The 27,313-nt window shown below is 29.6% G+C and overlaps 1 protein-coding gene across 9 annotated transcripts in view; it reads left to right on the top strand.

Annotated features, from left to right (window-relative positions):
• The window catches only part of LOC129616310 (uncharacterized), a 48,869-nt gene extending 22,396 nt beyond the window's left edge, over nt 1–26,473 (top strand). For 4 of the 9 annotated variants that reach the window (XM_055531907.1, XM_055531909.1, XM_055531910.1 and 1 more), the window contains 3 exons: nt 5,683–5,814; nt 5,865–6,108; nt 25,965–26,470. In XM_055531907.1, the coding sequence (XP_055387882.1) occupies nt 5,683–5,814; nt 5,865–6,108; nt 25,965–26,110 (522 nt within the window). In that variant the 3' untranslated portion in view covers nt 26,111–26,470. Of the gene's footprint in view, nt 1–5,682; nt 5,815–5,864; nt 6,109–8,431; nt 8,544–21,715; nt 21,841–25,553; nt 25,892–25,964 lie in introns of those variants that run through there. The other 5 variants (XM_055531913.1, XM_055531915.1, XM_055531911.1 and 2 more) reach the window with 5 other exon arrangements.
• Nucleotides 26,474–27,313: the final 840 nt, after the last annotated feature.

Raw genomic sequence — 27,313 nt, forward strand, 5'->3', positions numbered from 1 at the left:
TGACAGGTTCGAGTGGCTCCCATACAAGTCCAAAAGCTTATTTTAAATATTTGGAAAAATAATAAAGTCAAATTCATGAAACTTGGCAGTTGTGTGTCCAATTATATTTTTGTGTGTTTTTGTGTGTCCAATTATATTTGGTCAAAGATATTTTTGAAGTTTTGGTGGAATTGTTTGACAGGTTCTATACAAGTCCAAAAGCTTACTTTAAATAATTAAAAAAATAAAAAAGTTAGATTCATGAAACTTGGTAGTTGTGTGTCCAATTATAGATCAGATATACCTGCGAAGTTTTAGTGGAATTGCATGACAGGTTCGGGTACCTGCCATACAACTCCAAAAGATAATTTTAAATATTTGGAAAAATAATAAAGACAGATTCATGAAACTTGGCAGTTGTGTGTCCAATTATAGGTCAAAGATATTTCTGAAGTTTTTCTGGAATTGCTTGAGAGGTTCGAGTGGCTCCCATACAAGTCAAAAAGCTTATTTTAAATATTTGGAAAAGTAATAAAGTTTGATTCATGAAACTTGGCAGTTGTATGTCCAATTATAGATCAGATATATTAGCGAAGTTTTAGTGGAATTGCTTGGCAGGTTCGGGTACCTGCCATACAACTCCAAAAGCTAATTTTAAATATTTGGAAAAATAATAAGGTCAGATTCATGAAACTTGGTAGTTGTGTGTTCAGTTACAGGTCAGACATATCCGTGAAGATTCTATAGAATGGTTTCACAGGTTTGTGTAATTACTATACAACTATGAAAAGTGCAGGGTATAATTCAATCGGTTCATACCGACTGAAACGTTTTTACTTGTTCTAAATTTTTTTTTTTCAAAATGTTATTCATATATTTTATTTAGGAGTAAAATCGTAAGCAACAAAAAACAAATTGCGCGGTTAGTAGAAAAAATGGAAGAGGACTTAAACCTGGCAAGGAATGATAATCTGAAATTCTGGATAAATATAAAAAATGTGTACATATTATATAAATAATAAAATAAAATAGGTACATAAACATACATTTTGTTGTCTAAATCCAATGGATTAGTTGAATCTCTTATATGTCGTCTTTAAATAGCTTGTATTTCTTCACTTACTACCGTTTCTCCACTTTCAAAATATAATGCACGCGACATTTTCCCGATAAATGTATATTTTTATTTTACAAATTTAACAGAAAATAACTTGCTTACAACAACTTTTTAGCACATCAAAACCAAATTCAAAATAATTTTTAAAATTTTTTGACAATAACTTTTGAAAGAAAACAAATGTCATTAGAAAAAAAAAACTTTTTCTCCAATTTACAAACACAAAGATTTATAAGAAAAAGCTTCTTTTAATCGGTTGAAATATTTTTATCGGTACCGGTTCATAATACAGAAGAAACCTAAAACCGATTAGAACTGCCGACACTATATGGGCCGATACCGATGTTCATAACAGAGGGGAATATAAAATAGTATACACAAATTTAATAAAAACTATAAAATAGTATACAAAAATCAAATACAAGCTTCGAGAAAAAAAAATTTGCACAAATACTTTTTTTGTGTTGTCGCGTATATTGAAATCTTAAAAAAATTAACAGAACCTGGAACGTTTTTTCTAAATCAATTTTTTAATGTTTTACACAAAACTTTAAGAATGTAAGCACTTAGATTATGTAAGAAAAAGATTGAATTTTAACTTTTTTTTAATTAAAAATTCGAAAAAAAGTTGATCTTGTGGGAGATTTATGATGTTAAAAAGGGCCCTCTATAGCTTCCATAACAATACGTCTAAATTCATCAGCTGTGAAATGTTACTCTCTCTTAGGATTCAGGCCTGTATTTTTGTCAGCCATGGTATAGACACAAGAGTCGTCATCTTCTTTCTTTACTTGAATTTTCATACTACGTTTCGTCCACTTTCCCTTATACTATATTTGTAGTTTTGTAATCCTGAAATTTCTGTCTCCTTTTTTGAATCCAAAACTTTCTGAGGTTAACGTTTGAATCTAGCAGCATAAAGAAAAGTGTTTCTGTTTTTTTGTTTTTGCCAATTATTTATTGTATTTTGAACGATTCACATCTAACAATAGTGATATACCAAACGGAAAAACCACACAAAAATATTGTTTTTTTTTTTTTATTTTTAATTAACCATCTACTTTTAGATCATCCGCCTCACTTTGATATTCTTCTATTTTCAAAATTTTATTTGAAATCACATACACACAAAGAATCCAATTTTTGATGAACAGTATGGAAATAAAGCAGATTGAAAAATAAAAATATTGTTGAAAAAAGATGAATCGTGTAGTCTCAGCTATTCGCTTTTGAAACCATACTAAATTACGTGAGAGTCACAAAGAATACTCAAAAGTTTAAAAGAAAATAAAAGCACAAAAAGATTAATACATTAAGAATTATTTTTGTAATTTTTTTCGATTGCAAGATTTCGAAAAATAATTTCAGCTTGGGTTCCTGATAGATATATATGGTATTACGTAAACATTAGATCCTACTGTCAATAATGCTACATCGTGTCAGCGACAGTTACATCCTCTAAATCTGGCAAATAATTTGTATTGAGCACGTATGATATAGAACCCATAACACTGCCTTGAGGCGCACCAGCCTTAATTTCCCTAAACGTGGAGTACTCCTCAACCTGTTTAATTCGAAAAAGTCGACCAGACAAATATGATTCAAGTAACTCCACGCACTGTAAAGGTGACAATTTCTTAAGTTTAAATAATAAATGGTCGTGCCAAACCTTCTCAAACGCCTGGGCCACAGTTAGTTGGTTTGACCCAATTTCTATCTTCTATTTTAAGCATCAGCCTTGTTAACAACAATTTTTCAAAAAGTTTTGACATCATTGGTACCGAAGATATCGGTCTATATGACTTTGTTTTACCAGATTTCCCCGGTTTTCCTATCATAGCAAATTCTGCCACATTCCAAGCATTAAGAATATAACTCAGGTTTACTATTGTAATCATCACTTTTTTCAAAAATGTCAACGCCCTTCTCGGCAATTCTCTTATAATCCTAGCAGTAGCAGTTATATTGTTTTTTGCCAATGATCCATTTTTTTCAGTAGGAACAATTGCTTTATCTTTTCCTTGGTACTCTTCGTTGCTTTCCACAGCGTCAACAGACACATCGATATTTTCAGCTCTAAGAAAAACTTCCAATTCGTGTCTTCTGCTCACAACGCCATTGGTGTTTCTATTTCTATTATATCTGTACTCCATAGTAGTTATTCTCATTGAGATTTCCTCAATTCTTAGTAGCATGTCGTGCATCATTTGCATTATGCTATTGCCAATTTCCTTAGGTTTTCCTTAGCTTATGCTACTTGTGAACATGTAAGCTACTTGTGACCGTTTTTTATTTGATTAAATGTGAAAGTATTACTCGTTCTTGGGATGCTTTCATGATTAATCAGAACCAGCTTATCCGATTCCTTTTCTTTCTCTTTTTTTGCAATTCCTTCCTCGGTAACTAACAGGGTGTGCATCGTTGCAGTTTGCAGACTTGATCTAAAATTATCTTTCTTATTAGACTTTACCGTTTTATGATTACAAGCACATTTAAAACATTTAAAAAATCTTTGTATACATCCGAAGCTCTGACATCTCTTGCATTGAGGATTGGAGCCGTTAATTCTATGAAACTCAATTTTTAGCCGCAATTTCAAAATATTTTATATATTTTATTTATCTCTTCGGTATAACCGAAGGACAATTTGAAAAGTGGAAACTTTTTAATAGTATTTAAATTTATTTTAGGCATTTGAATTACCTTTGGACAAGTTCATACTTAATATTCTATTCACATGATGGATGTATGTTTCTGACCATAACTTTAATTGGCCTTCACATCAATGCTTTCCTTTTTGAGGATCCTTATTAACAGCATGTAATTAGTTACATTATTCACTATTACCGATGAAGGTTTATGTTTTTTAAGTTCAAAATTTTTTTTTGGTGGAATTTCTCTATTTCAACATTATTCATTTCTAGTGGCGGTTTCATTTCTGGCAAAATTTATGGCTTTTCTCTTTCTTGAGTTTCTTTTGGTCCTTGAGGAGTTCAATGGGTTTCCTTAGCTAACATCTGTTTCATGATGCTCAAAATATGAATTTTTAATTATTGCATATCTTGGATTGCGTTGTCTTGCTTGCAAATTTAAAAGATGGTGACGTTCAATGTTCTATATTTAGAGAATTATTGCTTTTACCTGCGGATGTTCTTACTACATTCTTATTGTTGGCGACTGAGGGTCGTTGTTTGTGTCTTTCTTTGATTTTGCTAGGAATAATACTACAGTGGTTTTGCCTTTCTCAATGTTTTTCGGTAGTTTTATTGTTTATAATAAGGTCGTTCTTCTGTATTCAGACGCAGCGTGAGAGTGACCAATTTTGGGCGCAGTCGCTTCTACACTTTTTCTTGCAGATTTGTTTATTTCAGTGCTAGGACTGTTCTAAAGTTCTCACAATATGTTACGAGTTAAGTCGCAATACCTTCAACTTATTTCCTCGTTTTTAAGGAGGAATGCGTCTTTGACCAAGTTAAATTCCCCATAAAATGTTATAATAATGTATACATACATATACATATGTAAATAGCGAGAGAAGTTTTCATTCAGATATTATCAAATTAAAATAAAAACTAATTTGACATTAGTCCAAAGTATGCAAAAATAGAACAGTTAAAGAGCATAATTTATTTTAATTTTTAATAAAAAGTATTGTTTATTCATCATTATGCGATTTTAATTCAAACGAAAAAAAATTATTTTCTAGACTGGTATTTGTGATATTTTGCAAACAGATGTCTAATAAAAACTAATCACCATCAAGCATTTCATTAAAAAATCTTGTACACAAACAGTTAAAAAGTTTTCGATTCGAAATTAATCATACGTGCTTGTATTTTTAACAAACCTGCAGGTATTAAAATATTAAAAATTTGGATTGAAAAGTGGAAGAAAATTGCTCACACAAATCATACAACTCTATCATGAATTCCTCTCGTAGAACTCTACGAGTCGCGAACTTAGCTATGACTTTCAAATAATCATAAATTTCTTTCGTAGAGATTATGAATCAGAAATGGCAACGCAATTTTTCGGAGAGTCAAAATCAATATTTTATTTTGACTGTCAAATGTTTATTTATACTTTGCTATTATATGTTGCTATGTGAGTATGCTATGTACTTTTATAAAAAAGGTTTTTTTTAGAAACGGCGTTGTGCAGTTTTTTTTGAAATATGAATTTATTTCCTTTCGCGGTAGCTGTATTGGAAAACTCAAATTTAAACAAAAAAATTGAAAACTTGAAAATTTAAAGCAACTACTCTCTTTAAATTGCTTGTTACGTGTGATTATTCCTTTCGTAGACTTTTGAGGGTTATTTTTACTACGAACGTAACTTACGATTACTCTATTACGAATATTTATAGTAAGATTTAAGTAATTCGAAATTGAGAATATGAAATTCGTGATTTTCTAAATTTCGGAGCTACGAACGAACTTTGACAGCTAAGTCTTGACAGATAAGTCTCAATATTTTCTTTTATTATAAGTTTAAATTAAAAATAAAAAAAAATCTCAGAACATGAAAGAAAAATTTGCCTTAGCTTTTGTTGAGCGTAAGTCTTTAAAATAAATATATTTTTCCAGAACACATGGATGTTTCTAGGCATAGGTCTTATGTTTATCTTAAGTTCATCGTTAATTTGTCATACGGTATTTTTGGCAGAGGCTTTCTTGTGGGTACCGAAACACACCAAAGATATTTTGTTTATATCAGCTGTAAGATAATTAATATTCACATATTTTAAACTAATATTTAAAATTTTTAGATACTGGGATATTTATGTGCCATTGAAGCTTTTATTTTATGTGGAATATCAATATGGCCACCACCCTATAAACCCGTTGTGGATGATGCTAATGAAGTCTTTATTCCAGATTGTGAAATGAGTCACATTAGTCCGACAGCAGAAAACACAGATGTATCATTCAATAGCAACCCTGGTAAGATCAACGGAAATACACACTATCCATGCAATGACCAAAAATCTGCAAACAGAGTAAATTCAAATGGTACATTAAACCTTTTTTTGAAAAATAATAATAGATATATTGACTTTCATATAAAAAAAAAACGTTTTTGCCCCAAACTACATTTCAGTTTCTCTTTAAAATGTAGTACGTTACATATTACAACTATGTAGAAAAAAGAATGTCCTATTGTGTTCTTGTGGGAATTCTGATCCGATTCCAAAAAATTTTAAAGTTAAATATTTTTTAAATGCGGGTAAAAACTCTTTTTCTTACATTATGAAAGTTTTTCTTAACTTAAATGCTTTATAGGAATTAATTTTTTATTTACAAACTTTAAAAATTTTACCGACTTGGATACTTATTACAAACACAATTCTATCAGAATATTTGATATATAGCAATTTTTACTAAGTTTAAAACTAATTTAAGAATAAAATGGAACTATTTTTCATGTTGATCATCTTAAAAACAGTTTTGCACTCCACATGAATGCGAAATTGTTTTTTATATGACTTATTTTTTCAGACAAAACTGAAGTATGATGTTTTTTTCTGATTCTATTCAACAGTACTTAAATTTTGCATAAATTAATATAAAGAGCAACTTAAGGTCATAGTCTGTCCCATAGTCAGTTATGGCATATATATTCGCACATAGGATAACAAATTCGTACGGGTGTCACAAAGTTGACAAGGTCAACTCTATTTTATCTCGTTTTTCAATTTATTTAGAATATTTTCAAAAAAATTTCATGTATTATATTATATTACGTTCGAAGGGTATACTAAACTTGCCTTACCGTTTGTAACGCTAAGAAATAACGGTCCTAGATATAGATTCAAGTGTATGTTTTTGATTAACGTCGAATTCTGAGTTGATTTAGTTGTGTCTGTCTGTCCGTCCGTCCGTCCCAACGATAACTCAAAAACTAATTGAGCTATGTTCACAAAATTTGCACAAATGTTTCATTGTAGTAAGTACTAGAACGCTATTTAAATTCACCGTTTATTTTTCATTGTACCGGTTCGAGTGGCTGCCATACAACTTGAAAATTTATTTGGCTATATCTTAGAAATTATAAAAGCTGTGGTATGAAAATTTCACACAAACGAATATATTAGTAGGGCCAATGTGTCTCATAAAAGTCGTTGAAATTACTTGGTCCCTTCTGGTACCTGCCTTACAACTTCAAAAGTTTGACTATATCTCAGAAACTATAAAAGCTATGATGTTGAAATTTCACACAAACGAATATTTTAGTAGGGCTAATGTGTCTGATAAAAGTCGTTGAAATTACTTGAATTTTTCTGGTACCTGCCATACAACTTCAAAAGTTATTTGGCTGTTTCTCAGAAACTATAAAAGCTGTAGTATTTATATTTCACACAAACGAATATATTAGTAGGGCCAATGTGCTCGATAAAATTCGTTAAAGTATCTTGGCTCCTTCTGGATACTGCCATACAACTTCAATAGTAGTTTGGTTTACACAGTATTTTGAAAAACACTACTTAAATTTTGCATAAATTAATATAAAAAGCAACTTAAGGTCATAGTCTGTCCCATAGTCAGTTATGGCATATATATTCGCACATAGGATAACAAATTCGTACGGGTGTCACAAAGTTGACAAGGTCAACTCTATTTTATCTCGTTTTTCAATTTATTTAGAATATTTTCAAAAAAATTTCATGTATTATATTATATTTTTTGTTTTCTCACTTCTAAAAAAAATTGAGGCGAAAATTAAAGTATGATAATGAATTTTCTTCATAGCAAAAGCACTGGCGATGATACGTTAATGAATGGACAACTATTGCAGACATTGATTGGCACAAGTCTGGACATACGCAGAATTAATCTTATTTTCTTATTTTTCATTTTCCGTATTTTTCATGGTGAAAATGAAATTAAAACTTTCATGGTGAAATGAAATTAATATAGAGGAGGGGTATTCAAAAGCTATATTTTTGATAGTGTTATAGATTTTAATTACACACTCTATTTAAAATTTTTCAATGAATTTTTGAAAAAAATATATATATTTTTATTGCAGTCTTCTTGCATGTGCAATGACTTCTATTTTGCAAGTTAAGTTTGTCACTCAAAATTACTACCCAATATTTTTTTTATTGTTGCTATTTTATCATTTTATCAATTTTTATCCATGCATTCAGTCTTTTTTGCATTAAGCTTCAACCTCTTCGTTTGGGAACATTTATATAGGCCTAGGTCTTTATATATTTTTTTAATACATTGTAACATATTACTACAACATATATATGTATAACAACGCATCATCAGCAAACAACACCAATTTTTAAAATTCAATTGATTTTTCGATATCATTTACATATATTAGAAACAAAAGAACTCCTATTGCACTACCTTAGTGGACAGCACGCGTCGCATCTACTGAATCAGTAATTAGACAAAGTATCGTTCACGGTTACACTTTGTTTTCTCCCACACAGGTAATTCTCAACATCTGTAATTCTATTATTTTTAAGCTTTCTATGAGAATAGCTTTGAATGCGTTTTGCAAATCTAAAAATATTGTTACAATTACTTTTTTATCATGCATTGTCATTTTCCAATTAGTAATTACTAAATTGATTAACACCTTGCAACTAAGATTTTTTCTAAAATCAGACTGATATTCAGTGATTAACTTAAATATGTCAAATTATAAATAAAATATCGTTGAGAGCTTTAATTGACTGGGTAGTGTCTAATTGTTATGAAAAAATTAAAATTGGAGTTAAGGAAAACTCAAAGATACAGTATATTAATGAGAAGAAAATCAGCTTTGATAAAGTGCGTATGTAGCGCACGAAATATATTAGCGAAAAATAAAAGTATTTTATTCCGAATAAAAGAAAGTTTTCTTTTCACACCAATAAAAAAAAAAAAAAATTATATTTCGGAAAAATTATCGACCATTGAAAAAAAAAATTTTTTTGAGTATATTGTGTTTTTTTTTGTGTTTGATAACAATGACAAAAAAAATCTGTATATAATCGACCGCAATTTTCATTGTTTAGGTTAGCGAAAGTGTTGCTGGAAATTAGGCGGTAAGAATTGGTGATGTATTTGGTAGATTTGCTATTGCCAATTGTGGTTTATATTAACACCCTGTGGTTTATATTAACACATTTTTTTTCTTGGTTTATATTAACACCCTGTTTGTTCAGGGATATTCCGAAAGCTTTTGCTTGTGATGCTCAGTTACGTGGATGGAAGTGCGCTGATATTGTCGAAAAGATTAGGGATGATTTAAGAGTTATTAGACGTTGATTTCTTATTCATCGTCTAATAATTAGTGACAAAACTGTTTGATATGAATTTTAGCATCTATTTTCCGTCGGCTATTGATTAAAACTTATTGCTTCACTCATCGAAATGTTTCTCTGATGCATGATTGGCACTTTAATCCTGTGACTCAAACTCTTTGGAAATAGAAAAAGTTGAAATAAGTAGACCGTATTAGTTGATATAATTCATCGAACATTGTGTGAAGCGTTCGTAAAAATCGAAAATGAAACATCAAAAATCGGTTTAAAAATAAATGAGGCAAAAACAAAATACCTAGAAATGTCTAGAACACCGAGAAGGCGACAATTACAAAATATGACATTTGGTCAATACAATTTCGAACGTGTAACAAGTTTTAGCTACCTTGGGGCTGTAGTTCGCAACGACAATAGTATGCACTATACCATAAATAGTAGAATACAAGCGGGCAACAGGAGCTATCACGCCAACAAGAAACTCATACAGTCGAATCTACTGTCCAGACGAACCAAGCTAATTATATATAAAACAATTATACGTCCAGTTGTGACATATAGTAGTGAGACATGGTCAATGACAAATGGTGATATGCTAGCCCTGCGAGTATTTGAGCGAAAAATATTAAAAAAAATTTTCAAAGCAAGAAGATTGGATAATGATGAATATGAAAGACGAAGCAATAGTGAATTAGAGCAGTTAATAGGGGGAGAAGATATCGTTAGATTTATAAAATCACAGAGATTAAGATGGGCAGGACACGTGGCCTGAATGGATGATGAAAGGGCACAGTTCAAGATTTTTAATGGTCGTCCTTACCTCAGTCGTGCAAGAGGTAGACCAAGAACAAGGTGGGTCGACAATGTAGAAAGCGATGCGCGAAGGCTAGGGATCCAAAACATCGGCGCAGGAAAGGACAACTTGGAGGCAAATTGTGCAGAAGGCCAAAGCCTACCCCGGGCTGTAGTGCCAAATGATGATGATGAATTCATCGAACATTACTCCATTTTCCATTCTAAGCCACAAATTGTTTGTTGGGTTGGTTCATATTTTAATAACTTTAATCAACTTTTTGTTAGTTGGAAACATGCATTTATGGCGAATTGTACTAAAAGGCGTTTAACCCCTTTTGATTTATTTATTCAACAGCGAATTTTATCTTGAGGCATTGAGACTATTTTTCTTTAGGTCTGGTAACCGTAGTTTAAGCTTTTCTACTGCATATAATCTGAGAATTAATAGAGGAGTATTATTAAAATAATAGGAGATTAGTAAATATTCCAGCTCTTAGTCGTACTATAGTCATTCTTATAATGTGATTGCACCTAGAGTTCATAACAGTTTGCCAGAAACTGTTGAGGGTATAACGGTGTTGTGGATGTTTCTCAAACGCATTAGATTGTGTACCAAGAGTTCATTTTGATGATATAGAAAGTTAATAAAGTTGGGTTAAACCATTGGTTTGTATTGTAGCACTTTTCCCTTCAACAAGTGAAAATTCTGCTTTTAAATACAGTCTATGTATACCTATCACACTATTAAAATTATTTTCATTCATATACAAAACTATTTCTAGGATTGCATATATTTAGGATGACACATATATGCAGTCTTTGAAATAAAGCAAAAATTAATATAAAAAGGGGTTAACATAATGCTCGATTTTAAGCGTTAATTGTGTGAGTTAAGAAAAGTAATTATATTTTTTAATTTCATTGAATTTACCGTTAGCGTTTATAGAAATTTGAAAAAGCTCCCGGTTTCGGAAATATAAGGTGTCAAAAATTCAAATTTTACAAATTTCAAGAGGCAATAACTTGAGAGAGGGTGGAGATGGAAAAAAATTTTCTTCTAACGAAATGAACTATTTGTTAATGTCTAAAAGCTAATAATTTTAAGCTTCTACAGGCTGGGGTCTAGAAAAAAAACGACATCAAAAATTTGGAAAAAAAGGACTTTAGATAACGGTAAATTTGAACGGCCATTTTGTTTTTCTAAAGTTTAACTATAGTATACCGCGCTAGGGGAAGCAAGTCACTGCCTTTCTGCGTTTGAAAAATTTCAAAAATGCTTATGGTTTCATTGCAACATATATAAAAAGGCCATTTTTAGGGTTTTGGGGGGGTATAACTTCTAGAGGGGGGGAGATAGGTAAAAATTTTGTTCTACGGAAATAAGTTTCTAGTAAAGATCTATGTATATATAAAATTTCAGCTTTCTATCTTCAAGGGTGTAGAAGTTTTGTAAACAAAAAATGTGTCCACGGACGGATGGACGGAAAGAGTGAAACTAATAAGCACTTTTTTCAAAAATTTTTTTGGAAAAGTGCTAAAAATAACAACATAAATTGTTATTGATATAGAATGGTTAAAAATAACAACATAAATTGGATATTGTCCACTAAAACTATAACTCTTAGGAGCTAGAAATAGATTTTTTTATTGGTGTGAAAAGAAAACTTCCTTTTATTTGGAATAAAATACTTTTTTTTTTTCGCTAATATATTTCGTGCGCTACATACGCACTTTATCAAAGCTGATTTTCTTCTAATTAAGACAACAAACAATAAAAATTGAAATCTATTAAAATTAGGAATATTATACCTGACTTAATATAATCTACCTGACTTAATCTAGAATTTGATTATTTATTTATTTTTTTTTTTGTTATTATTTACAAACTAAATTTATACCTGTTTCAAACCTTAAAACTGGTCAAATAATTAATTTAAAGAGCTAAGTAGCCGCGTTACCTTCGTCCGTGTTTAGCAGGCAGTCCTTGTTTGATTTGTATATCTGCATGCTTTCTCTCCTGTGTTTTCCTTTTACCTCTTTTAATACCTTTAAGTTATCTTCCGTGATTGTTTTATAAATGTGTTTTGCAACCATAGAATCGAAAATCCGGTTAAATCCTACTCTCCTTGCACGTTTTATTTCACTTAAATGTTCCTTAAGTCTTGTTGTAACGGGTCTCTTCGTTTGTCCTATGTAAAATTTATCGCAATTATTACAATTGATTTTGTACACACCGCATCTTTCATGTATCTTCAATTTATCCTTAGCCGAATTTAACAAACTCATAAGTTGATATTTACTATTGGTTTCCGATGTCCGAATATTGTGTTTCCTTAGTTGTTTATTTATCAAGTTTGTACAGTGATGATCATAACTTAAAGATGCCCATGTTGTTCTTTGTTCTTCCAATATCCTGTTCTGTTTAAACAATGTGCTCATATTCTCCTGCTCAATTTTTCGTTTTTTCTTCCTAATGAGTTTGTTAATACGTTCAGTAGAATAACCGTTCTTCACAGCCGTGTCCAAAATGAAGTTTACTTCTGATCTATAGTCGTGTCTATGGATAGCCCCAATAAAAAAATTATATTTCGGAAAAATTATCAACCATTGAAAAAAAAAAAAATTCTAGAAATAGATTTTAGTTTAACTAGAAATGAATTATAGTTTCGCTTTTTCCAGTTCTAATCTTATTGGGTTGGTTTATTAGATTTAACTTTTTGATTAGTAAACAAAATTACTACGTTATTGTATTTTTACCGACCGTATTGTGTAAACAATAGGTAGGTTATGTGATGGCAACAAATTTTGCATATCGAGTTTTCGGTGGGAACGTACTTCTCCATAGTAGGGAAGTGTAAATAAACTATTTTTAGCAACCTGTCGGTCTGTCGGTCTGTCCGTCTGTCGGTCTGTCGGTCTGTGTGTGCACGCGTGTATCTCAAGTTCTACTGAACCGATTTTTATGAAATTTTATATGTAAGTTTATTTCCACCATGGCACGGATCGATCAACTTTTGGGATATATCTGGCCTCGGGAACTGCACTTTTTAGCGGGCCTGTTTTACTTTTTTGATCATTTTAAAGAAATTATTCAACCGATTTGCTTGAAATTTCATATATAAGCTTCGCTCGACCGGCCGCAAAACCTCCTAACTTTTGGAAGAAATCAGGTGTCAGCAACTGGACGTTTACTACGGGCCAAATATACATTTTTGCGTATATAAAGAGAAATAATCGACCGATTTCATTGAAATTTAATATTTAGGCTCTTCGTATTAAAACAATGAACATATAAATTTTTTGGAAAGATCAGGGCTCGAAAACTGATCTGCGGGCCGATTTTACATTTTTCACTATATCTACGGAACTAATTGATAGAATTTCTTGAAATTTGATATTTGACTTCTGGTTGTTACCGAAACTAACTGACGAGCATTTCAGGGAATTCGGGTGGCCCAAAGCGAAACTCTACTAAGAGCCAAATTTACATATTTTTAGGTATGTTAACCATAAGCTTATTAATGTCCTAAAAATTGGAAAGAGGTAATTAACAGGCATTTTTATAATATTCTGTAACACTTTCACTTAACTAGACAATGCACAATGCGGTCGGTTATGTGCTGACCACATCAGATTTTTTTTTATTTTTTTATAAATTGCTTAATTTTTATGCCTCGCCTACATTGCGGCTTGACGTGAAATCAGTTTGAAACTTAATCTGCGTTTTTACTATGTTAGCTTGAAAGCCCAAAAACGACGTTTAGCTTTTAAATTTCGAATCATTATTAAGATTTCAAGTCAAGTAACCGACTTGGCTTCAAGTCAAGTAACGTTTATATAGACAATAATAAGCTTCAAGCAGCCATATAAACGGAGTACATACATACTACATCATATTGTGTATCTTGAATCATACCTTGAATAGGTATGTACCGTATAACAAAGTATGAAATTTTAAATTTATAACTATTATTTTCATACATTCGAATGTTTTTACCTAACTTTTATGAAATAAAAAATAAAAAAAAAATGTTTGTCAAAATAAAAATAACAAAATTTTTACCTAACTTAATTCAATTTTATTTCAGTTCAATGTTTTTGATACACTCGTTATTTTACAATATTTTGTTTCTTTCTTGCCTACACCATTCTTATTACCAAGTATTTCTAAATAAAAATGGAATATTTTAAGAATTTGGAAGCAATATGCAAACGAAAACTAACGGCATGGAACCAGTCGAATTACTTATTATAGATATACTTTGGTGTAATTTCGCTGAAAATGCCTAAGTAACATACATAATCAATGCACTTGGTTTGACTTTTCGCTATATAAATTATATCTGTGGCTTTTTTAGAATCCAAAAAAGAAAATTAATAGTCTTAGTTGATTTGCATTTTATCAATTTTTTTAATTCTCCTTTACTCATCGTATTAATATCATATCACATTAAATTTCAAAATCAAATGTTCAGAAATTTCTTGGGTTCAGTTGGTGTTACAAAAATATATATTGTGTTATATATAGAATTATTATTGTGTTATAATACATATATTTCAGCTTTATTCTACTAGACGTATGATGCATGTAGTAGCATTTATTTTGTTATTCCAAGTCCGTTTTCTAAAAATTTTTACTATTTACCTGGGAAAATTTGAATAAAAAAGAAAATTTTAATAAAAAACACAGAGGGAACATCACAGAAATTTCCAATAGCTTTAAAAGATCTTAACTATAATACTGCTGTTAGTACAATCGCTTCTAAGAATAACCATTTTGGTAATACTTCAATCCGTTTTCTAAAAATTTTTACTACTTACCTGAGAAAATTTGAATAAAAACACAGAGGGAACATCACAGAAATTTGCAATAGCTTTAAAAGATCTTAACTGTAATACTGCTGTTAGTACAATTGCTTCTAAGAACAACCATTTTGGCAATACTTCAATATCAACTGCTTCAGCTGGTACAATTGTGTTAGCATCGCCATCAATTCTCTCTACTTCAGTAATTTCTCATGTTACAAATGATATATTTTTTTTTCAGAAATTATTAAATTTGATTTGAATACTCTCAATCGTATTACTGCTTTAAAAGAAAGTAACAGTTTTCCCTCCAATAAAGTTCACTCTCTTGAAAATAAAATGAATAAATTGGTTATTAATTTTATTTTAGAAAAAATTAATGGGTATTGTTATTGAACGAATAAAAATGTGAAAGATAATTTAAAAAAAAATTATTTTTGCAAGCACTCATGAAGATCTTTCTAATGATGATATTTCTTGTTTTTTAAAAAAAAGTAAAACGTAAAGACAATTCTGCAATGAACATATTATTATGTGTGAAATTCAGCTCTCCTGACCGTAAAAAAGCTTAAATATAAAAAGTAATTAAAAACAAAGTTAGAGTGAAAACAGGTGTTATTGATACTGGATGTAGTACAAAAAATATTTAAATTAATGATATGCTTGCTTTGTTTAATTGTAAGTTAGTTAAACAGGTTAATATAATAAGAAAAAAGGTAAATGTTAATTTTTATGTGTTAGAAACTCATTAATATTTGTTAAAATAAATGAAGGCGACAAAGCCATTCAAATTGATTTTATTGAAGATACAAATAAAATTTTTAATACAAATTTTTCGTCTGCTTGAATATTTTATATATTTAAATTTTTAATTTATAAGTAAAATATAACTTAACTTTTGTATAATCCTCAATTATAGATCTATCTAACATTATTTTAACAACCTAATTTTCTTTTTATATTTTCGTTTACACATATTTGAGCATAAATAGCATTTTTTTTTTAATTTTTATTTTAATTTTTAACTGCTGCTATGTTCATTTCTAATTTTCTTATTTTTAACGACCGTATTGTGTAAACAATAGGTAGGTTATGTGATGGCAACAAATTTTGCATATCGAGTTTTCGGTGGGAACGTACTTCTCCATAGTAGGGAAGTTCAAATAAACTATTTTTAGCAACCTGTCGGTCTGTCGGTCTGTGTGTGCAGCGTGTATCTCAAGTTCGGCTGAACCGATTTTGATGAAATTTCATATGTAAGTTTATTTCCACCATGGCACGGATTGATCAACTTTTGGTATATATCAGGCCTCGGAAACTGTACTTTTTAGCGGGCCTGTTTTACATTTTTGAACATTTTGAAGAAAATATTCAACCGATTTACTTGAAATTTTATATATAAGCTCAGGTCAACCGTCCGCGAAAACTCCTATGTTTTGGAACAAATCAGGCATCAACAACTGCACGTTTACTACGGGCCAAATATACATTTTTGTGTATATAAAGAGAAATAATCAGCCGATTTCATTAAAATTTAATATATGAATTCCTCGTACTAAAACAATGAACATATAAATTTTTTGGAAAGATCAGGCATCGGCAACTAGACGTTTACTACGGGCCAAACATACTCTTTTGTGTATATAAAGAGAAATAATCAACCGATTTCATTGAAATTTAATATGTGAATTCCTCGCATTAAAACAATGAACATGTAAATTTTTTGGAAAGATCAGGGCTCGAAAACTGATCTGTGGGCCGATTTTACATTTTTCACCATATCTACTTAACGAATTGATGGAATTTCTTGAAATTTGATATTTGAGTTCTGGTTGTTAGCGAAACTAACTGGCGAGCATTTCAGGGAATTCGGGTACCACAAAGCGAAACTCTACTAAGAGCCAAATTTACATTTTTCTAGGTATGTTAACTATAAGCTTACTAATGTCCTAAAAGAAGTATTTAACAGACATTTTTATAATATTCTGTAACACTTTCATTTAACTATACAATACACATTGCGGTCGGTTATGTGCTGACCACATCAAATTTTTTGTATTATACATCAAGGATGTAGCTTGATGAAAAACTTGGATTCAATTTTAGCGTATTTTATTACTCTACCGAAGGTGTCAGATATTATTTTTCAGAGTGAAGTTTGGATTTTCTAATTTCAAATTATGAATTTAAAGCCAAATGTAATAACGGTTATGCTTAAAGTGGAGCTTTTTGTTTTTTAGAAATAATTTAGCTTGTAAATTTAGTTAGATAAAATTCCTGTCAGCGAATATTTTTATTCTGTTTTTAGCACTATTTTTATTGCTTTTACAGATTACATAAATTCAATTGTATTATTTTTATTAATGAATTCTTTACTTTTTAAGCAAATTTAAGACATATAACAAGGGAAACATATTAATTTGTGCTCGTCTTCCAAATCTACGCTACTAAATAAATTTAAAGAAACTGAAGCCATGGTTGCCTGATTCACTTTTAGCTAAAATTAAAAGGCGTTTTGTTTTTTTAAATCAGGTGTTAAAAATCTTCGAAAGAAGAGATGGGTGCACCCATCCGCCAATAGTTTTCTCTATATTTGTTTTCTAATTCTATGTTTTTTCCATCAGAGGTTGACATCTAAAATCATACCTAGGTATTTCGCTGTGTTTTGGATTGATACTTTAGCAAAATTCAATGGTGATGAGTTTACTAAATTTTTGTTTTTGAAATTCAGACACACAGATTTACTATCATTTGGGCTTATTTTCCACGTATTTGTCCATTTACTTACATTGTTACTTGTTTCCTGTAATTTTATCGATTTCAACATTTGATCCCACTGCAAATATTGCTTTATCAAAGTAATAAATCGCTTGTATAAAGCACATATAATAAAGGACCCAGAATACTGCCTTGGATCACACCAGCCTTAATTTCCCGAAGTGTAGAGTACCCGTCGTCCAGTTTGATTCGGAAAAACCTGTCAGATAAATATGATTAAGTAACTCCACAAATTACAATGTTATTAATTCAAGCTTAATTAGCTTCAGAGAATCTTGTATTTTTCCAGGCGGCTTTCTGTATCAATTTGATAAAACTTTCCACTTCAAAATTTAGGTGGTCGCTAGTCTGCAGTTCAACATTAAGATTTATATGTGTAATAATATCACGTCTAAAGCCTATCTGCGGTTTTGTTGATTAAAATGGGTGCGCTCCGTTTGCTAGCTATTTTCTTATCAATGAAAATCATCTTCCAAGTTCAAAAAATTTGCTGAAATCCTTTTAGATATAAAAAAGTCAATAAGATCCGGGACTTTGTTAGCGTCAGTAGGCCAATAAGTCGGACTGTCAGCAAAATGATAGGAATATTCCAACTTCAGAATGGCTTTCCTTAGTTCTCTACCTCTAGCTGAGGTCAATCTAGTGCCTCAATGCAAAAGTTTGGCATTATGGTCACCTCCCAGTCTATTTAGCCCCGCGTATAGCAGATGCTTAAAATATCCTTTAATATGTTACATCCTGGTGGACAATAAACTGAACCAACATTGAAGTTTTGCTTGCTTGACTTAATTTTAACCATAACAAGTCGAACTTCCTCTATTTTGGATTCCTCATTGTGCTGTATGGTTTCCTTGATTAAAATACCACTGTTGAATGGTTACCAGGCTAAGTTGTCCTATAGCATCTATACGTCTATACATCAGAGTTGGATCATAGCAACAACAAACATACATCGATTCTAGTTCTAAGAAAAACTCCCAATTCATGATTTCTACTTAGAACGCCATTAGCGTTCCACGTACCAATTCGTATTTTATTTACTGACATTTTTCAGAAATTGTTAGTGTATCTATTCTCCATAGTTGTTAGTTTGATTAAGATTTCGTCAATTCTTTTTACTACGTAAATTTCTTTATTATTCATGCCTTTCTTAGATCCTTTACCTATACAACTTTCTGCCATTTTGGAAGCCACTTGTGAGTATGTATTTTTAATTTTATTTGATATAAAGAAGTTAACTGTTCTTGGGGTCCATTGTCTACCCAGAACCCGTTTAGGTCGATTCCTTTTCATTCTCCTTTTTTGTAATTCCTTAGCCATTAAACATCCTCGGTAATTAGCAGGGTGTGCTTCGTTGCAGTTTGCACATCTGGCCTGAAAATTGTCCTTCTTATTACATTCTGCCGTCATATGATTACCAGCACATTTAACACATTTAGTCCCCTTTAGGAAAAATCTGTATGTGTATGAACGAACCTCTTGCATCTCTTGCATTGCGGAATGGACCCTTTATTTCTAAACTCTAATAAAGTTGGGTCAAACCAATGGTTTGTATTGTAGCACTTTTCCCTTCAACAAGTGAAAATTATCACACTATTAAAATTATTTTCATTCATATATAAAATTATTTCTAGGATTGCATATATTTAGGATGAACGATTTATGCAGTCTTTGATATAAAGCAAAAATTAATATACAGGGGGGTCAACATAATGCTCGATTTTAAGGGTTAATTGTGTGAGTTAAGAAAAATAATTATATTTTTTAATGTCATGAAATTTATCGTTAGCTTTTTGCGTTTATAGAAATTTGAAACAGCTTGCGGTTTCGGAAATATAAACCGTCAAAAATTCAGTTTTACAAATTTCAAGAGGCGATAACTTGAGGGGATGGAGGTGGAAAAAAATTCTCTTCTAACGAAATGAACATTTTGTTAATGTCTAAAAGCCCCTAAAATTTCAGGCATCTACAGGCTGGAGTCTAGAAGAAAAACGACATCAAAACTTTGGAAAAAAAGGCTTTAGATAACGGTAAATTTGAGCGGTCATTTTGTTTTTCTAAAGTTTAACTAAAGGAAGCAAGCCGCTGCCTTTCTGCGTTTGCAAAATTTGAAAAATGCTTATGGTTTCATTGCAATAAATAGTTAAGAAAGACCATTTTTAGGCTTTTAGGGCGGGTATAACTTCTAGAGGGGGGAGATAGGTAAAAAGTTTGTTCTACGGAAATAAGTTTCTAGTAAAGATCTATGTACGTATTAAATTTCAGCTTTCTATCTTCAAGGGTGTAGAAGTTTTGTAAAAAAAAGTGTCCATGGACGGATGGACGGACGGACAGAGTGAAACTAATAAGCACTTTTATACAAAAAATTTTTAGAAAAGTGCTAAAAAGAATTAGAATTTGATTGAAATATTCTGAACAAGTTTCCTTTTCGTAAGGACATAAATTAATGTTGACGATTGTTTAGTTACTGATGATTCTGTAATTACTCACCGTTTCATTTCATATGTATTTTCCTAATACATCGAATAATTTGGATAGCTTTCCAAACCTAAATTTTCCTTCATCTCGATCAGTTATTGATGACATTTACTGTTCTGATAACTTTTTATATTCGTAGATTACGCCTGTTGAAATATTAAATCAAATCGAATTTTTGAATAATTCAAAATGAGTAGATATGTATAGGATTTCAAATGTGATTTTAAAAAATATTTCATTTCATATTGTTGATGTTCTTATTCAACAAATGTGTTCTTGGTGGTTTGTACCCTGTTTGCTTAAAGAGGCTTCAGTCTCGCCGCTATGCAAAAAAGGTGATCCTACTGTTGCTAATAACTATGGGCCAATTTCCATTTTTCCTGTCTTTTTAAAAATTTTTAAAAGATTATGAAGGCTAAAATTTTTTCGTTTTTGAATAGGTTTAATTTATTTGGCGATTACCAATTTGGATTTTTGCAGGGCAGACCAACTGAGGATGCCTTACTTAGTTTTTGTCCCAGGTTTATGAGGTTTTTGTCTTTATTGCTCGGGTTTATATGTAGATATAATTAGGCTTTTGATATTGTCGATCATGTAATTCTAATCGAATCTTTCTAAGCTTTTGATTACAACCTTATTTTTCACTCTGCTTAGTGTATTTCTAACGATTGTCCCGTTTTTCAATCTTGTGTATTGATTGTTTTAAAATCGAGAAAGCAGATACTTTCAAATATCTTGGCCTGGTCATTGACTCTCAATTCAATTGGTCTGCTCACACCTTCTATTTAAGAGGTTATTTTAACATTGTTCATAGGCATTTGTATCACGTCAGCTTATATAGTTCGTATAATATCACTTCTATGGTTTAATATGCAATTTTTCATTCTGGAAATTCCAGTATGAAATCGTCTGCCGGGGCGGGTCATACTTTAACAAACTGCAGGTGTGTCAGAAGGGTGCAGTGAGACTGATTCATAAAGTATCTCGCTCAGCCCCAAGTTTTGAGCTGTTTTTGGAAAACCGTATACTCCCATTGAAAAGTTTGTGTAGTTATAACCTCTAAATTGTTTTTTTCCTTAGATGTGGTTATCTTAATATGAGAGATTCCGATGCTTATAGTTTTAGGAATAATTTAAGGCGTCTTGTTGTAATTCTTAGCAGTTTATCATTATTAATAAACCATCAGGCCACTGTCAATTTTTCTTTGGAAGATGAAAGTTTGGCTACAGAATTTAAGCTCCACTGACGTTGAAAATTTATTGAAAATGGTTTCTTAACATTTTTTTTTTTTCAAATTATTTTTACGGTTTTGAAATGAATCGTGGCTTTCTTTTTTTTTGTTGTTTAACTCTTGCTGTCCAATTTTTCTTTTTGTGCATCTAAAGGATGTTGAATTTGGTTTCTTTTTTTTTTTGCTTTTTAATTTTAATACATATTGTTAATTATTTTTATTATAAATTGTTATTTAATTCGTTTTTTTTTTTCTTTATATTTCACAGCAATCAGTTTAATTTGTAATTTGTTTTCATATTTTATGTATCATTTAATCGTTCTCCACTTGTTCTTTTAGCAATAGAACAATTTTATAAATATTTCTTTCTTACATTATATTATAAAATAATTTTTTAAAATTTTAGTTTGTATTAAATTTTTTTAATAACTTTTGAATATTTTTACATATATTTATAACTTTTGAAATATTTTTTGAATATTTTATACATATATTTAGGTTTATGATTTTCTATTGAATAAGGATTGAAATAAAGATTTGTAATTATTATATAATTATTGTTATATATAATAAGCTATAATAATGTCTTTATATCTAACAAGTCCCAATGCTCAGAGAGAAACTTGAAAGCACACCTTATTTTATATGGCCTTTTTTAAATCGAAGTGGCTATTTTTTGAGAAGAAATATTAAAATAAATTCACACTTATTATAAAGCAGGTAAAATTTAGAACATATATTTGAAAAATCAAAAAAATATATTAATATTTTCATTGATAATTATTTTAAAATTTAAAAAAAAGCGGAAAAACAACAAACTCGACCTTCGCCTTCAACGTTTTATTTGTTATTGAAAGCATTTCATTATTTTTAAGTGAACAGCTTTTTTTTCTCATAGGGTAAGTTAACGCAAGATATGGGAAGTACCTGTGGTGTCAAGTTGAAAATATAATTAATGAAAGATAATTCTTAAATATTGATATAAATACATAGTAAAGAAAAAATTTGAAGAGGGAATTAGAAAATAATATCTAAAATACAATCAAATATTATTTGTTAAATACAAATTTTATATAAACTTCAAAATTTTACCTCTATTTTTATTTGAAAAAATATTAAAAACTTACTATCATTTATATCAATTACCTAAGAAAAAAAAATATTTAAAATGTTTGGAAAAAACAATCATATATTTTTATGACCGGATTTGAATATTTTTCTATTTTTGAAATAAATGGTATTTTACCAAATGACTCGAAAATTCCGACTGTAAAATAACAGGTATTTTAAAATTTTTGTTCAGGTATTTTAAAATTCTTTCCGTTTAGAATTAAGATAGGTCATACATACACATGCATTGACATTTTATAAATAGATTGCTCTTGTTTACCTGCTAATAAAATATGAAAAAAGAGCACAGCAAAATTTTAGAAGCACTCAATATAACATGTTTGAAATAGTTTTAAAATAATTATTTAAAAAAAAATTTATTGGAAGTAGGTACATACATATTTATTTTTAATAATTTAAAAACTAACTGAAATTATTTGAAACAATTTTATAAGTGACGTATGAATAATCGAAATGAGATAATTCAAATTGTTGAAATGTGTCAACCTATATTACTTTCAATAACATTTTTGTTAGCCGACACTACTCAACTTACCTTATTGGGAAATACAAAATGTGCATAAAAAATCATACATCATTCCTCATTAACATTTGAAACCATACTGAAATATGAATTTGAAATTTTTTTTCATTTTTTCTTTCCTCCTACCTTTCTTTCTTTTTCGTGCAATAGAATTTAAATGGGAAGCTTTTTAAAAAATGTGTATAATATCCTGAGATTTTTTAAAATATTAATCTCTTTTTTACGTAAAAAAAAAGAAATAAATAATAAAAAATATGACACGATCAGTGGCATTTAAAGAAAAAACCAACAACGAGGCCAAAAATTCGTAACATTTCGTAAAAAAAATTGAGTATTGGGACTTGTTAGATATAAAGCCATTAGCTATAACATATACTAAAAAAAATGTTCATTTCCTATCTATTCCCGAAGAAAGGAATTTGCATTTTTTTTATTCTAATACTTTAACAAACTTCTAGGAAGAATTTAAGATCTTTCTCACATGTATAATGTATATCTAATTTACTCCAAAATTGAGGAGTCATACATTTTTAGTCATACATTTTTTAGATATACTGTTGAAAAGAACATCAGATTGGGTACAATCGGTATAAAATTAGGTCAAGTCAGGTATAACATTTCTAACTTTAATAGAGTTTAATTTAAATGTTTGTCTTAGTTAGAAGAAAATCAACTTTGATGAAGTGTGTGCAAGTAGCACACGAAATATATTAGCAAAAATAAAAGTATTTAATTTGGAATAGAAGGGAGTTTTCTTTTCATATACCTAAAAAAATGTTTATATTAAGAAAACATATCGTAATTTTCAGTAAAGAATTTTTTGACTGCCAAGGTAGTTGAAGTGAGTGATATCCACTAATGGGCTTGTGTCTGATTTTACAAAATATATATGTACATACATTGATTTCAACATTTGTTATCCTTTCTGTATTTTCGTAACAATTTCCACTAAAAAAAACGAGTTTAGATATTTTCATCTAAACCTATCTAATTTTTAACATTTTAAATAATTCATAATATGAAAATGTATGAACTAGTATAAAGTGTGTAAACTATGCATGTGTTTTAAACATATTTGTTAAGCCTTATTTGTTTTATATGGCGTAACTTTAAGTTCTTATTGTAGCGCATCGAAAACAAAAAAAAGAATAACATAAATTTTCGAAAAATTTCGAGTTTTAAAAAAAATAAAAACAAAAATTCTGACATTGACGAGCATTCAATCCAAAACTATCATTAAAATCTAATTGTAAGACCGAATAAAGAGCAATCAAATACCTGTAAAACAAGCCCCCGATGGCTTCTCTATGTTGCATGATGTCGAAGTTTATTTAAGAATAAGCATTTATTTATATGCATAAAAAGCCTGATATCTGCTTTTTTGAACGAACTGCAACTCGAAAACGATCATATATGCACCCAACAATACGATTGATTGAATCGCTTGAAATTTATCAAAAAATCATCCCAGAAATTATTTGCTACCTTATGCGAATCACCCTGTATAAGACATAAGAAACGAACATGGAACTTCCCTTAAAATTTCCACAAATTCATAGTCTTTTACGTTTTACTTATTTTGTTTTGCATGATTCTCCTCTTAAGAAATTTCTTTATAATTTTGTTTTTTATTAATGTTTTCACTTTGCATTATTCCATCTAAGTTTTTGGTAGTACACATAAGGCCTTTTCATAAACACAGTATATCGCGATATATAGCGAAAACTGCGCTATATTTGTGTACATAAACAAATGTTGCTAATCAAGTTTGTTCATAAACATTGTTAACCTATCACAAAAATATCTAAATTATCATGGTTAGCGCAGTTAAATCAGTTGTACATTTTTTTTACTAGTTTTTGCAGTTTGGTTTTACATTTTTAATTGTTAATTATTGAACTTGAAAATAACAAAATTTCTTTTTGTTTCAGTTTTCTTTTTTTGTTTTTCTTAATTTTTATTTTTCCTAAAATAGAATTTTCCACTAATTGGCCCAAAATAAACAAAGTTTTTTTTGTTAACGACAATTTTTGCTCGTGAACATAATATTGCATGTTCAAAATAGCAAAAGTTTTTATACAACTGTTGTGTATGTATCACACTATTGTTTTGCAGTATTGTGTTTATGAAAATCTCTATAATTTTCTAGATATTTCTTTTGTAATTTTGTTAAATATTTCTCCTCTTTAAATAAAACGCTGGAAATAACTTTAACTTTTGAATAACTTCTGGATTTGCTGTTTTGACTGAAAAAAATTTAGTAAACATTGCAAAAGTATATAGCATCCCAAAGATGATTTTTTGGAGCTTTACTCTTGACATAACAAAATCAAGAAAGCTTTCGCAGATTTTGTGTTTTTTGTGTGTCGCAGATTGTGTGTTTTTTGTTAAAACAAATAATTTTTGACAGTACTGCGTTACAGAATTTACTAAAAGTTTTTGATTTCGACAGAGTATTTTGTAAAAAACTTGCATTATCACTTTGAAGTTCTATAATTAAGGGACGAAGGGGATTATGAAATGGATTCTAGTGGGCATTTGCTAAGATCTACTTACATTGAGCTTTATAAATAGTTGGGTAAACCGAAGGACCGGCGGATAAACAGACAAAATGAAAGTAATAGGCACATTTTTTCAAAATTTTTTGGAAATTACTGAAAAATTATGTGAAATTTTTTTTTTCTTAAAGTAAATTTAGTTGTAAGTAAACTGTACATAAATTATTACAATAATAAATTATCGAAAAATTTAATTCAAGCATTATTAATTGTTCATCTCACTTTTTCTATATCTAATTACCATAAAAATTCAGAATTTATTAGTTGAATTGTTTTACAAATTGTTTGTTTACATTTATTTCTAGTTAAATCTCCTGGTCAAAGTTATAACAAAACAGCAGCGTCGACGAATTTAACACAAAATAGAAAATCAATAAAAAATCGTGAAGGATATCATTATCAACCAATTGCATCAACTTCTCGTCAAAGTCCAACATTCATTTTAGATTAAGATTTAAAGACTACGATTTAATGGAATTTTAATGCGCGATAGATTTAAGATTGTAGTACATGTATTTCAAATCTAGCATCAGTTCAATAAAAAATTTATTTATTTGGAAAGAAGAAAATAGTTAATATGAAATTTAGTTGTAAGACAAAAATAATAGTTTTATGTAAAACATATATTTTCAATTGTGCAGTTAAATTGTAGGATTACATTTAGGAACGGAATAAATTTCTTTGAAATTTTCATGTTTGAAAAAAATTATAATATCATGTTGCTTAACATGAATTATTTGTTCATATAAAAGATATTTGTATATTATGTACAACCAAACATTGAGCTTCAATGATTTTTAAATTGGTAAAATATATAAAATAAAAAATGGAAGTGTAAAGATTTTATCAAAAATTGAAATTAATTTCAACAAAAATTAAGTTATCAGGCATTTTCGATAGAAAATTATTGTAAAAATTTTTTTTTGTAACTGAAAATTATTTTCGTGAAACCAATGAGGTAATAACTGTAAATTATATTATCAACAAAAGTCGAAGACACCAATCAAGGTACATGATAGATGTTGAACAAGGTACATGATAAATTATTGGTGCAACAATTGGTACATGGAATTTAATTAAATGGTGTACACCATAAAAGTTATTTCAATGCTACCGAGGCTCAGCCAATTTATGATACAATGTTTAGTTGCACTCATGATTAATGATTGCATTTCCCGATTGCTTTTGGACACTTGTATTGTATTAAAATTATGTTTTTCTTCAAATTTAATTTGTAATTAATATTTATACTTATTTAATTTGTAACTAGTAATTTGACCTTTATTTTGAATTAACATATACCCTTATTACGATCGGCGAAACGAATGGCTAGGCGAGTCGAATAGACTAGACGAATCGAATGACATTTTAAATTATGATCGGCTAATGATGCTTTCATTGATGCTTTCATTGTTGTTACCGCAAGATATTAAAAAACCTACCGAAGATAAGAAGCATCACACATATGTACATTGTTTTTTGCAAAAACAATTGAATTTTCCTATCCCTTTTGCAATGTTAAGTGCTCGAATTATTTTTGATTCGTTTTTCACGTTTAAATTAATTTTAAACAATCAATAATAATTATTAGAATTTTAGAACCATTATATCACTATAAATGCTACAATGTCAAATAAAAAAAAACCCTCGCATT

The sequence above is a fragment of the Condylostylus longicornis genome, unplaced genomic scaffold, assembly GCF_029603195.1.
Source record: "Condylostylus longicornis isolate FDR11 unplaced genomic scaffold, ASM2960319v2 ptg000179l, whole genome shotgun sequence".
In the NCBI taxonomy this organism is placed as follows: Eukaryota; Metazoa; Arthropoda; class Insecta; order Diptera; family Dolichopodidae; genus Condylostylus; species Condylostylus longicornis.